The sequence below is a fragment of the Rhinoraja longicauda genome, chromosome 21, assembly GCF_053455715.1.
Source record: "Rhinoraja longicauda isolate Sanriku21f chromosome 21, sRhiLon1.1, whole genome shotgun sequence".
Classification (NCBI taxonomy): Eukaryota; Metazoa; Chordata; class Chondrichthyes; order Rajiformes; family Arhynchobatidae; genus Rhinoraja; species Rhinoraja longicauda.
The window spans coordinates 32247498-32260579 of record NC_135973.1 but is presented as its reverse complement, the minus strand read 5'-3'; the positions used below and the strand labels follow the sequence as shown (position 1 = coordinate 32260579).

The 13082-nt window shown below is 41.8% G+C and overlaps 1 protein-coding gene across 6 annotated transcripts in view; it reads left to right on the top strand.

The window, feature by feature from the left end:
• The window catches only part of mapk8ip3 (mitogen-activated protein kinase 8 interacting protein 3), a 170786-nt gene that overhangs the window by 74320 nt on the left and 83384 nt on the right, over window positions 1-13082 (top strand). For all 6 annotated transcript variants that reach the window (XM_078418259.1, XM_078418260.1, XM_078418263.1 and 3 more), the window contains one exon: window positions 2100-2218. In XM_078418259.1, coding sequence (XP_078274385.1) covers window positions 2100-2218 — 119 coding nt within the window. The remainder of the gene's footprint in view (window positions 1-2099; window positions 2219-13082) is intronic.

Genomic DNA, 13082 nt, shown 5'->3' with positions numbered 1-13082 from the left:
GTCAGGAAAAAGGGCAAATCTTTTGAGTCAACCTTTGTCGCAATTATCCTGCTCCAGAATTTTTGTGGCTCCTCCAAAGGACAAAATAAGTACAGTGTAATACTGTACATTTTAAGTAACTTTAACTTTAGAGGTAACTTAATCAAAGTAGAGGACACTTTTGTCAGGCAATTGAACAACCGGCCTGTTGCCCAGGGGAACTGTCTTGCAGGGCATTCAAAGAACTGATTGTTGTTCTTCCAAACACTACTTTCCTTTCCTCTAAAAGTCATTAGTTCCAAAAGATGCCAGGAACAAAGTTGGAGTTGTGCCGTTGGACATCCAGGAAGCCATTCGTTAATGAATGAATAATGCTATCATTGCACAGTGATCTGCAGACTCAATCAAATAATTGAACAACATTGCCAATGGCTCTCAGTCAGCATGCCTCTCAACTTTTATGCCACTGTCTCCTTTAAAACTGCAATCTGACTTCCGAATCAGCAGGCAGGATGCTTTCTGATCCTGTACATAATACATTACCAGTAATTAAATGGTTCAAAATGTATGGCTGCAAAAATGATGGTTATATTCAACATATTCAAATAATCCATTAATGAAAGCATATTGAAAATGCTTCCCACCAATGCATAGATAGGGAGTGTCACCAGAGCATGAGTGTTTGACCATTTCTGGATCATAGCGTCATCTTGCTGCTTCCCCTTATGTTCATAAGAATTAGGCCATTTGGCCCATCAAGTCTACTCTGCCATTCAATCATAGCTGATCTATCTTTCCCACTTAACCCCATTCCCCTGCCTTCTCCCCATAACCTCTGACACCCGTACTAATCAAGAATCTTGTCTATCTCTGCCTTAAAAATATCCATTGGCTTGGCTTCCACAGCTGTCTGTGGCAATGAACTCCACAGATTCACCACCCTCTGACCAGAGAAATTCCTCCTCATCTCCTTCCTAAAGGAATGCCCTTTAATTCTGAGGCTATGACCTCTGGTCCTAAACTCTCCCACTAGTGGAAACATCCTCTCCACATCCACTCTATCCAGGCCTTTCACTATTCGGTAAGTTTTAATGAGGTTCCCTCTCATCCTTCTAAACTCCAGCGAGTACAGGCCCAGTGCTGTCAAACTCTTGCCATCAAACGTTTGACACAGCGTTTGCTTGGAGTGTGTTGTACCTATTTTTCTATCCATTTTACTTGACTCCCAAGACATGCCATAAAGCAACAGCCTAATGCTGGTTAATGGGCTAGCAAGTTACATTTGGTGGCATGTTCCTAGTTACAGTATCTCTGGTTAGGAAATAATATCCTTGGAAGGATAGACTATTTATCTTCACTCCAGCCTAGTCTCACCTTATCCAGTGTAGAGATTCTCCAGTTATCTTTCATCAAGAGTTATTTTAGAAATGTTAAGAACAAGGAACAAAGAATCATACAGCAAAAGAACAGTCCTTCGGTCGACAATGCATGTGCCTCACATGAAGCCAAGACCATCTCCTCTTCTTCTTGTGTTTGAGGCAGCAGGTTATGAAGCTGCTTCTGCTGTCTCTGTTTGTTGTCGTTCGCCTGACTGAGGACAGTTGACAGGACTCACCACGGGGAGGTCGACAACGTGAGCCCCAAAGACCATCTCTTATCTGCCTGCACATAATCCATATCCCTCCATTCTCTGCATATCCATATGCCTATCCAAAAGTCTCTTAAATGCCACTATCGTATCTGCCTCACCCACCAAACCCAGCAGCCCGTTCCAGGCCCGTTAGGGGAGGGGAGGGGAGGGGGAGGAGGGGGGGGGGGGGGGGGGAGGAGGGGAGGAGGAGGGGAGGGGGAGGGGAGGGGGAGGGAGAGGGTGGGGATGTGGGATGTGGGAGGTGTTAGTGACCATTCTTGTGAAATAGAGATGCCAATTGTAATGTATAACCATAGAAGGGTACAGTGTGTCTGAAAACTTGTCGTGTGGGTTAATGATTCGGAGGTCCAGATAAAAAGAACAATGGGTTGCCGAGAGATGCTCTGCTCTGGACGCTTGGATGGTTATCTGTCGGCTGTGAATCGTTCACTCATGTTCTAATCTGATTATTGTAAATTGAATGATTCAGCCCCACACAAGGAATTGTAAATAAGGCATTTGGGATAAACACGGATTCGCTGTACCATGAGCTTTCCACTGCGGGGTCCGAGGTGATCGGAGATGTTGACGAGGGGGCAGATCTGCTTGGTAAGTCAAGTCTATGGCTTGGATTTGTAAGCTGTGTTGACAAGCACAACATTGATTCCGCTGTACATTTCCTGTGACTTCCCATCAATATCCTGAAACCCAAATGAAATTTTAACACATCTTTCATAAAATGCCTATTCTTAGCAGAAATGTTACATTTTCCTCCTTATTACACAAGTATATTTCGCATTTTTAAATTGAATAATTTCAAGTTTTTGCAAGTTAAAGGAAATGCTTTCCCGCATAGTTTCATCGTAATATTTACCATTTCTTTTTTGGTCGAGGTTGCAGTTTGTAAGGAGGCAAAGGTTCTGGACTTTGTTGCTCTGGAACAAAGTCACAGGGTAAATCAATCTTGGCTTAACACAAAGAAACTGAGTTATCTCCCAAAATATTTCCATCATATTTGCACAGATGAATTCGCATTGCAAGGAAGGCCTTCCAAAATTACATTTTTTGGATACTGATTGGACTGAAAATAAAATGAAAGAGAATGATTTCTTTATTTCCACTACTACACCACCCCTTTCCCTCATTCCCCTCCCCACCCCCACCCCAGTCCCCTGAAATCCAGTGAAATGCTTCAATTGGGAAATCTGAATAATTTGACGAATATTCATCATTTTGGGCTACAGGGAGGAATTTAGTGCCAATACTTGCAGCCATTCCAAGCATTCTATTTTCCATATTGATTGGACCTGGGGAGACTGTTGAATAATTACCCAGTGTAGGAAAGAACTGCAGATGCTGGTTTAAATCGAAGGTAGACACAAAATGCTGGAGTAACTCAGCGGGTCAGGCAGCGTCTCTGGAGAGAAGGAATGGGTGGCATTTCGGGTCGAGACCCTTCAAAACAAAATCGCAAAACGTATTTGCGATGTATATTAAATACGGATAGATTCCTCAATACTAATAAATACTACTCGATATGCCACGAGGTTGGGAATTAAATTGTAAGGTACATTATACAGAGTTCTGTTTAGATTCTGAAGCATTAGGTACAGTCTTTGTATCTTCATTCAGTCTTTGTACCTTCATGCAATCTCATGACGGCTTTGGGACAGCGTGGAGGACAAACTCACCAAAGTGTTACAGAGGTTGGAGGGTTAATTGATATACACAGACTATCAGTCGTGTAGACTAGTACTTCATTCCCCTGACACACACAGTTAAGGAGTGATCCACTTGAGATGTTCAAGGAGGTTAATAATATAGATGGAGGGAAATAATTTCTTCCTGAGCAAAGAGGGGGAGTTCAGTGGAGGGAAACGTATTCCCTTTTCATAGGGAAGCAACAATATAACTAGATTTTCATTTTGTTGTAAGGAAGTACAGTGACATTTAGGGAAACTCACAAGATTTGCATCTGGTGCCCTGGGCCAAAAAATGTGTGAATGTCACTGTGGCAGCTGGCCGATTTAAATTCACATCATAATTAAATCTGGAATTAAGGAGATTTTGTCAGTATTGGTAACAATGAAGTTATTGGATTGTAAATGCCCATCTGGTTCATTAATACCCTTAAGGGAAGGAATTCTATCTTTGCCCAATCTGGCTTCCATGTAACTTCCTAATAGTTAACATGGTTGACTTGTAATTGCAGACAGCAATGCCAATGTCTTGCGACTGAATAAATAGACATCATAAACCAGGTGGTAGAGGTTTGGAAGCTGCGAAGGCCAAACCAATGGAGACATTTAAAGCTGGGATTTATAGATTGTTTTGACAAGGGCAAGAAGGGGGGGAGGTGGATTTGAGGTGCAGACCAGTCATGATTTAGTGACCAAATCGGCTCAAGGGGCTGAATGGCCTCCTTTATTTCCCTAAATTTTAATTTCCATTGATGATTTTAATCAAACATGAACTTTTGCATAACCTTCTGAGCAAAATGGATGTTTGTTTCGAATCCCGAGACAAGCCTTTGATTGGAATCCTGTCTTCCAATGCAGGGGTGGGGGGAAGCGCTTGGAGAGCTCTTAAATTAAAAAAACCCACATTGGTGCATTCTTCTAATTGTAAAAATAATTAATAACGTTCTGCTGCACACCAGCTGTGGATGATGCGGCTGAGTTTTAACATTAAATATATTTGCACACCCAATCAAAGCTTATCAATGGTTATGTATTAATGATGGAGATCATTGTCATTGGTGCAGTCTTTATTATTTTACAACACAAAGACACAGAAAGTGCTCAAAAAGCATAGGATGATGTCAAGACTGTTTGACATTTTGGGAATGTATCCTTCATAAATTGTCTGGGCATCAAGTGCATGGCTTGTCTTAGTGAAGCTGGTTGATATGACGTGTATTTCCCATTTGGAGTTATTCTTTCTCGTGATTTAAAATGGCCGCCTGTGTGCAGGTTCCTGTCTAGAAAGTGGATCGCACACATTTACAGTAGACTAAACCTGTGCTCAGGTTAGCACAAACCCTGGAATCGGAAGTCACCACAAACGTTATGAAATTGGGATGTCCTTGCTTTGTGAATGTATCAACATGAAATGTTTGCTTTGAGAGATGCTAAAACGCAACCTGTACACTCGGCACAGACTGTTGAGCAAAGCGCAACGTGCTGGAGGAACTCAGCGGGCCGAGCAGCAGCTTGAAGGGAATGGATAAACGACATTCAGATTCTGAAATGTCTGAAGAAGGGTCTCGACCGGCAACATCACCTCTTCCTATTCTCCAGAGATGCTGTCTGACCCGCTGAGTTACTTCAGCTTTTTGGGTCTACCTTCGACATTTCAGATTGGGACACTTCCTCAGACTGAGGTCCATTCCCTCCATAGAGGCTATCTGACCCACTGAGTTTGTCCAGCATTTTGTGTTTAGTTCAAGATTCCAGCATCTGTGGTTCCTTGTTTGGATGTGCCCTGCCATTCCAGTATGATTAAGGCTGCCCTCAACTCCGTTATTATTCCAATATTCTAGGACCAGAGGCCATAGTCTCAGAATAAAAGGACGTACCTTTTGGAAAGGAGATGAGAAGGAATTTCTTTAGTCAGATGATGGGGAATAAGTGGAGTTCATTGCCACAGACAGCTGTTGAGGCCAATTCATAGGGTCATAGTCATAGAGCCATACAGCGTGGAAACAGGCTCTTTGGCCCAACTTGCCCACACTGGCCAACATGTCCCATCTACGCTAGTCCCACCTGCCCTGGAATATCAATGGATATTTTAAAGGCGGAGATTGACAGATTCTTGATTAGTAAGGATGTCAGGGGTTATGGAGAGAAGGCAGGAGAATGGGGTTGAGAGGGAAAGATAGATCAGTCATGATTGAATGTTGGATTAGATGATGGGCCGAATAGCCTAATTCTGCTCTTAAGGACAGCAGAGTCAGGGGGTATGGGGAGAAGGCAGGAACGGGGTACTGATTGAGAATGATCAGCCATGATCACATTGAATGGCGGTGCTGGCTCGAAGGGCCGAATGGCCTCCTCCTGCACCTATTGTCTATTGCTCCTCAAACATAAACCTAGGAATATTAACTTTGACTGTAATTTCCTCCATAGTTTCCTCAGTAAAAGATAATACTGATCAGTGAAAGTAAAGTATTTAAGACTGGTCCCAGGGTTTGCCATTCTCATTTGCTGAATGGTAATCTATTTAATACAAAAACTAGAATAAAGCAACACATAGATTAATGCATGTTAATTGGAAGGTGCTTCTAAGTTTCCACGACTGAGGTTGCAGAGGTCAAAGGTATTTTTAGTGCAGATGTGGATGCAACAATATTTTAGGAACTTGATCCCAGTGACTGAAGTGTAATCTGAAATCCTGCTTGTGTTGCCCGCTTGCCATTTGGGCTCCTCGAAGGAAGATCACAATGAGCACCAAGCAAGATGTTTGTTATGATTGCGATCGCTAGTCCATGCTCTTAAAAACCCCAATCCTGCCGCAGGACTTGCAGAACATAAGGCTGACGCTGAGTAACGCACATTACACTTGTTTTGAAGGTCATTTCCCGTTAAAGTCATGTCAACAAAACTGCAGATTCTGGATTTCTGAAATAATAACAAAATGCTAGAAGCATGCAGCAGATCAGGTAGCATTTATGCAAAGACTAACAGAGTTATGTGTTTGGTTGGTGACCTCTTGGGTGAAGTCAACTCTATTTCTCTTTCCATAAATGCCACCTGACCTGCTGAGTGTTTCCAACGTTTTCTGTTTTTTATGTCCATTGACAATTTAGTTTGGGCACCTCCTGGTATGATTCACCCGAACATGGTTTCCTTTCTCCGTCACGTTTTGTACATGCGATGTCATCAATATCTGTAGCTGATTTTGATTACATGGCAAAAAATGCATTAGAAGATCGTGGTAAACAATCTGTGTAAATAATTTGCAGAGATTTTGATAGTTTTGAGCTGCATTTCCATTAGAGTGAGCTGCTTGGGACATTGTTTTTACATTAAGAAAAACTTCCCCTAAAATAGTTATTTGAAGTAACTATTGCTGGCTTACCTCTGTTATGGTTGATACTTTGTGAACTAGTAATTGCAGTTGGCCGATCCTTTGATCAATGGACTAATGCTACCACATTTGCAGGGGCATGGGTTTGCATGCGATCGAGGGCCACCATTGAGGAGGCTCCCTAGTTGGAGGGTGGGTGGTTCCCCCAGGAGATCCATGCAGTGTTCGTCCCCCTTTCCCACCCAATCCCCAATATTGGAAAGTCTCCTTCAAAGGTGCTAATGCACAAACCACTTGCTGTGGTTTAGTGGGTGGTAATGAGGCATCTGCCCCTGCCACAGCCATCGATGAAACAGCAGGTCATTTTTTAAAAGCAGTTTTAAAGCAGAGCAAACTATAATAACCATTTCTTAAAGCAAAGATCTCCCAATTGTGCATTTTAATGCTTTTCCAATGTGACTGGATTTAACATCCGTGTCATACACAGCATGCTTTTGCTGCACCAAAAATACTCGTAGCCCAATTTCTAAGAATTTATGTCTTGATTGTATTTTGAATCATTTATGCGTTGATTACTGCACCACCATTGCCACGTACTTTCCTACTATCCACACAGATGCACAAGGAAGCTGGAGTTTTTGTTTGCTAGTGCTGCACTATGGAGGAGCGGGGCCTCATTGTATTTAATCTGTTTTATCTGCAAGAGGTTGTTGTGTGAATGGGAAGGGCTGCAGTCTCTTCACGGGAAATCTGATGGTTGGCACAAACAGCGAAGCACAATGTCCTGCCTCGTAAGAATTACGCCAACGCGTCAGTGGCATTTGTTAACTGTCCATTTGGATTTTTAACAAGTGCTTAGGAGGGCTCGAGTGGCTCATTACTGTTAACACAAACTGTTCTTTTGGGAGGCTCATCGATTGGGAAATAGCATCCAAAACTGGGCAAATTGCAATGAAGCTATCTTAAAAGAAAATAATGGGTGATGCCGTGCAGAACGATTCTTGGCAAAGAAAGTGGTGCAGCACAGCACATTAAAAATCATTATCCGTCTGAGCCAGTATTCCCCTTGCGCTTGCAGTCAGAATTATTTTCTGTAAGATTGGGAGACATTTTGTCATTTGGGGTTTTACGTTCTCCAAGATAAATTTTGGAGTAGATGTGATATCAAAAGTAAAATTTTCATGAATCATACCATTCCCCTGCTCTAATGGAAATCTTTTGGCTTTCCCCCTGCGTCATAGCATTTTCTCCAGGTGAGTTTCAATGAGGCTCAGCTGTCGTCTGTTTCTCCTAACTCTGACCATATTGTCATTGTTGATGGCGAGTTGTGAACTGATTTATTTTGCAGCAGGTTGAGGCCAGGCCTGGCAGGAACACATGCTCACTACAGGTCCAGCCTTTGGTATTCCTTGTTCACTGTCACTAAAATGCCTGCAGGGTCATAGTTTTCTTTGTGATTTTCTTTTCCCAAACATGAATTATTGATCTTTTCTTTTGCTTTCTTTTTCCTCCCTGCCTGTGTTCTGCTTGCGCTGGATATCTCCATAGGAGAGTTTTCAGGTGTGTATATCCCCTCTACTTGGTGTGTTTGTGTTGGTGCTGTACACATTGTGACACTCCCCTCCCACAACGCGATCACTCGGCTCTTGGCCTCTGCTTCTGTCAGCCTGGCCGCGAACTGCAGTGACTCCTGCTTTTCCCCAGAGAGCTGGCAATGCAGCAAAACTGCTTTCTCATCTAAGATTAGTCAATGATGTTTAATGTTACGAAAGCTCTCCGCCAAATAAGATTTTTTGATTTTAAAATTGAACTGTGTTTAGAATCGTGGTCAGGATAAAAGTATTACCTCTCTTCCTGTTTGAGCACTTGGGGTTTGGACTCCCTCCTCCTGCGCTCAAAGCCCAATCTCAACCAGTAGTCAAACTTGGCCATTTTCCTCATCTGGGTAACACCAAATTTTCAACCAGGTGCTCATTATATCAGAGAAAAGCCTGAAGCCTTTAACACAATTTCATCTGTTAAAACAATGGTCGTCCATCTGTAACTAAATCCATGGAACAGAGCGTAATCCAGGCTTGCCGAATGAATGATGATAATGGGACTGATTGGGTTGTGAGAATTGGTGGATTAACAGTTTAAAGGAAAATTGGGGATATAACACTAAAGATTTGCATGATATATAATAATAACAGGCAAAAAATAAAGAGAGGTGAGTGATTTAACGATGCAAGGACTGGATTTCATTTTTGGTTTCTTGGTTATTGAGGTATTGTTTGGGTGTGGATTAGCCAACTTGTCTTATCGAAAATTGATTAAATTCTAAAATAATCTTTTCAAGTACAATTGTACCTTTTTTCAGAAAGCTCTTCTGCCACAACACACTTCCCTCTGTGTGATTCAGTGTTTATAGGTAATATTAATGAGCTGGAAGGAAACTTACTTTGTTGCGGCTTGGTTTGCAGTTGGTGGGAGTTACATGCTTGCCCTACCAATATCACTCCCTCTCACCAACCCACCAGTTTGGTACTTGCATTGAATCAAAGCATGAACCTATAACACTAAAAGATTTATTTTAGTTTAAGGCACAGTAGTTGAGAGGAATAAAGAGCTGCATTAACTTTGCATTAATTTTGAATGTCCAAAGAATAGGACAATTTTAATTTATTGTGCCTCATCAAACCCAGATTAACTTGTACGTAACAGACATAAAGAAACACAAGGTCATCCTTTCCCGCTGAGTAATCCATTGCAATGCAGGAGGCTGCTGCTTCTTTTCCAGATCTGCTGGCTGGCGTTGCGACCGGGCACAAAACCTGCTCTAGATTGCCTCAAATTTCTTCAAAGCTCGCTCCACCAGTGAAACATGCAAAGATTGGACCAAGTTCCTGCTGCACCTCTGGCAGAGTTAAGGCAGTGGGGTGGAGACGCTCTGAGCAAATTCTGATCCAATAATCGGCCGTTGCATGCCAAGCACAAGGGGGATGGCCTTCAACCATGGGTGCCCATTCCAGGTGTTGTACTGGGATAGACTACACGTTGCTCCCTCTCCTGTGTATTGCCACGTTTCTGGTTGTGAAATTGGACTTAACCAATGGCATGAAACAGCTCTGCATCTTGCCCCTTGCCTGGGTGTTGGAAAAGAAAACTGGGTGTTGTGTGGTACAGTGACCAATTTCTTTTCCTTTGCATTCAGACAATGTAAAGAAGGCTGCCTATTTGCAAAAACAAGCTCATTTCGCACAGCCAAAACAGATCAGTGATACCCCCTCCTTTATCCAAAGTAATCCACTTTATCTTGGGTAAAGTTGCATTTATCCTACTGTGCATCTTGCAACTTTGGTAATTGAGACATCTGTGTCATTGGAGGAGTCGAGCATTCTTCTGCCTCACTAAATGAATCGCTGTGCAGTACAGCAGTTAAGTTTATCAGCAGTCAGTCCCGTGTGAAGGCTGAAAAACAATGAACTGGTGCATAACTGCTTCTTTCTCTCTTTTTGCTCCCTCCCCCCCCCCCCCCCCCCCTCGCCTTATCGGACTGCCCTTAGTGCGTGATGATTTCTTCGGTAAGGTTCCTGCTGCCGATTTTCCTTCTTCCTTCATACACGTTCATACCCTTTTTTTTTGCAGTAAAATCAATCTTTTCCTTTTGCTTTGTAGCGTAGCGTGAGGCTGGGGAAATGGTGCTACTTGTTTTTGACCCTCTGGCCTTCTGGTTTGGTTGTGTCTTTGTGTTCTGGCTTGTGATGTGGCTCTGCTCATGGCTGATTGGCTCCTTTATTTACATTACATTGCTTCCAACATTTTGAGTTGAAGTTTTGACAAAAACCGAGGGTCATCAGACTGTTGCGGGTGTTTCAAAGCTGAACCCATTGAACTGTTATTAAAGTGGAACCTGAGGAAGGTGGGGTGGCGGGGGGGGAGAGAGATTGTCATGGATTATTCAATAGATATCTGAATTGTTAAACCAATTCAGGAATCCAATGCTGCTTCCTAAAACCCCAGGCAGGTTGTTTAGGATAATAGATTTGATAGTAAAATGAGAAGCAGAATATTTTCTAGGGACTGATCAATGGTATTTTACTATAGCCCAACATGATTGAAGACCATTTTGCTACTGTTGGCCTGAACATCTGCCAAACTTGTACGCTAAACCATTTTCAGTCATATCTTATAAGATACATTTTTCAGTCAAAATCAGCAAATGAGTTTAGTTGATTGTCACGTGTACTGAGGTACAGTGAAAAACTTTTGTTGCTTGCTAACCAGTCACCAGAAAGCCAATACATGATTGCAATCATGCCATTCACAGTGTGCAGATAAATGATAAATGGAATAACATGAATAACGTTTAGTGCAAGATTAAGCCAGTAAAGTCTGAACAAAGATAGTCCAAGGGTCACCAATGAGGTAGATAGTAGTTCAAAACTGATCTCTAGTTGTGGTAGGATGGTTCAGTTGCCTGATAACAGCTGGGAAGAAACTGTCCCTAAATCTGGAGGTGCACATTTTCATACTTCTATACCTTTTGCCTGATGGAAGAGGGGAGAAGAGAGAGTGGCCAGGGTGTGACTGTCCTTGATTATGCTGCTGGCCTTGCCATGGCAGCGTGAGGTATAAATGGAGTCAATGGAAGGGAGGTCGGTTTGTGTGATGGTCTGGGCTGCGTCCACAATTCTTTGCATTTCTTGCGGTCTTGGATGGAGCTGTTCCCTTGTAGTGATGCTGAAGGAAATAGCATGAAAACTGTAAAACTTCAGTCTAATTTTTTTAACTGATATTAGCAGAAGAAATTAGATTCTAAGTTGTTTGATTTTTATCAATGGTCAGCACTGATGAAAGACTTCCAATGATGTCAGTAAAAGTGATGGTATTTCAGGGGGCTTTCCTCTTTAGAAGACCAATTTAAAAGATGATTTAAATCGCTGTTGATGGTTTTGATTATTGGAGATGATACTTATCCAGGGCAACATTCTCTGACTCGGAGTATGGTATCACAAGAAAAAAAGAAAAATACAGTTAAAAGTTAACTTTGAACCAAATAATTCAAACAAATATTTAAAATATAATATCAAATTAAATTTTGAATCATACCAACTTTTCAAAAATGTTTGGTGTACAAGCAATAAATATTTGGAAACATTTAGTACGGGGTTGTTGTGACTTGAAGTGAAACCATATCCGTATTGCACATGTGTAGGAAGGAACTGCAGATGCTGGTTTAAATCAATTTCACATTTCAAATATATGCCCACTTTGGGCTTAATAAAATGACTGTCTGAGGCAGGCTACAATGTACCAATGTACATATAACCATTTGCTACTGCTGACTGGGAACAAACTCTTGGCAATTGCAGCCCTCCTAATGACACAGCAAGTAGCAGCAAGAGATATATCAGAAATGTCCTGGTTTATTTCTGGAGCATTTCCTGAGTTAGTTAACCTTAGAGGGTCATCAAGGCTATTGGGTTTCAACAATAATGAGGGGCCATTTCTTATGTATATTCCATCAATTTGGATGTTTAGTGTCCATTACAAAGTATGACTGGCTTGCTTCATAATGATGTTCAGGTATACATATTCTTTTGTTGATTTAATTCTTTCACACACAGTCGTTCTTATGAGCATAACAGTTGCACTTATATTTTGAGTTTTAATGAATTTGGTTTGCAGGCAGGGAGTTGAGGAATGATAGTGCAGGTTAAAAGAACATTGGCCCATTTCATATTCATTATCAGCGTTCACATTGTTAGGTCCGCCACAGTGGCCAAATGCAAAATAAAGCTCTAATGCGTACATTAAGTCCATCCTTGGAAAACCCCTTCCTGTTGTGTGACACCCTCGTTTTCCAATTCTAGACTTTTTTTTTCCAATGTCAATAAATGAGATTTTTAATTTATTGGATTGATACTATCCAAATTAATTTCTGATGGAACTGAAGAAAGGATGAAGGACACAGGATGAAGATAAAACGCAAATCACAGAGCGGAAGATGCGTAGTTTAGTTTATTGTCCCGTGTACCGAGCGAGGTACAGTGAAAAGCTTTTTTGTTGCGTACCAACCAGTCAGCGGAAAGACTATACATGATTACAATCGAGCCGTCCGCAGTGTAGAATACGCTTCCAAGATCTGCAGTATATATTATCTCAAGCCAGTGATTGTGTAGCAATTCTAAAATGAGTTCCTGTCAGGTCCCCAATATGAAAAGGTTTTAAAGTTAGTAGCACAGGAGTGATGATTATTTGTTGGCAATTCTTTTGACTACCATTAACATATTCAACTTAAATGCATTCATGCCACCATTACCTTCTCAAGATTACAATTTAAGTTAAGACTATCTCTTGACACACCGTTACAATGCATGCCTAAACCCCAGTCATCAGGCCCAGTGTTCTTTCCCGCAATGTGCTGGAGGATCCTGTTTAAGGTGGGAATTTTCAGAACTTC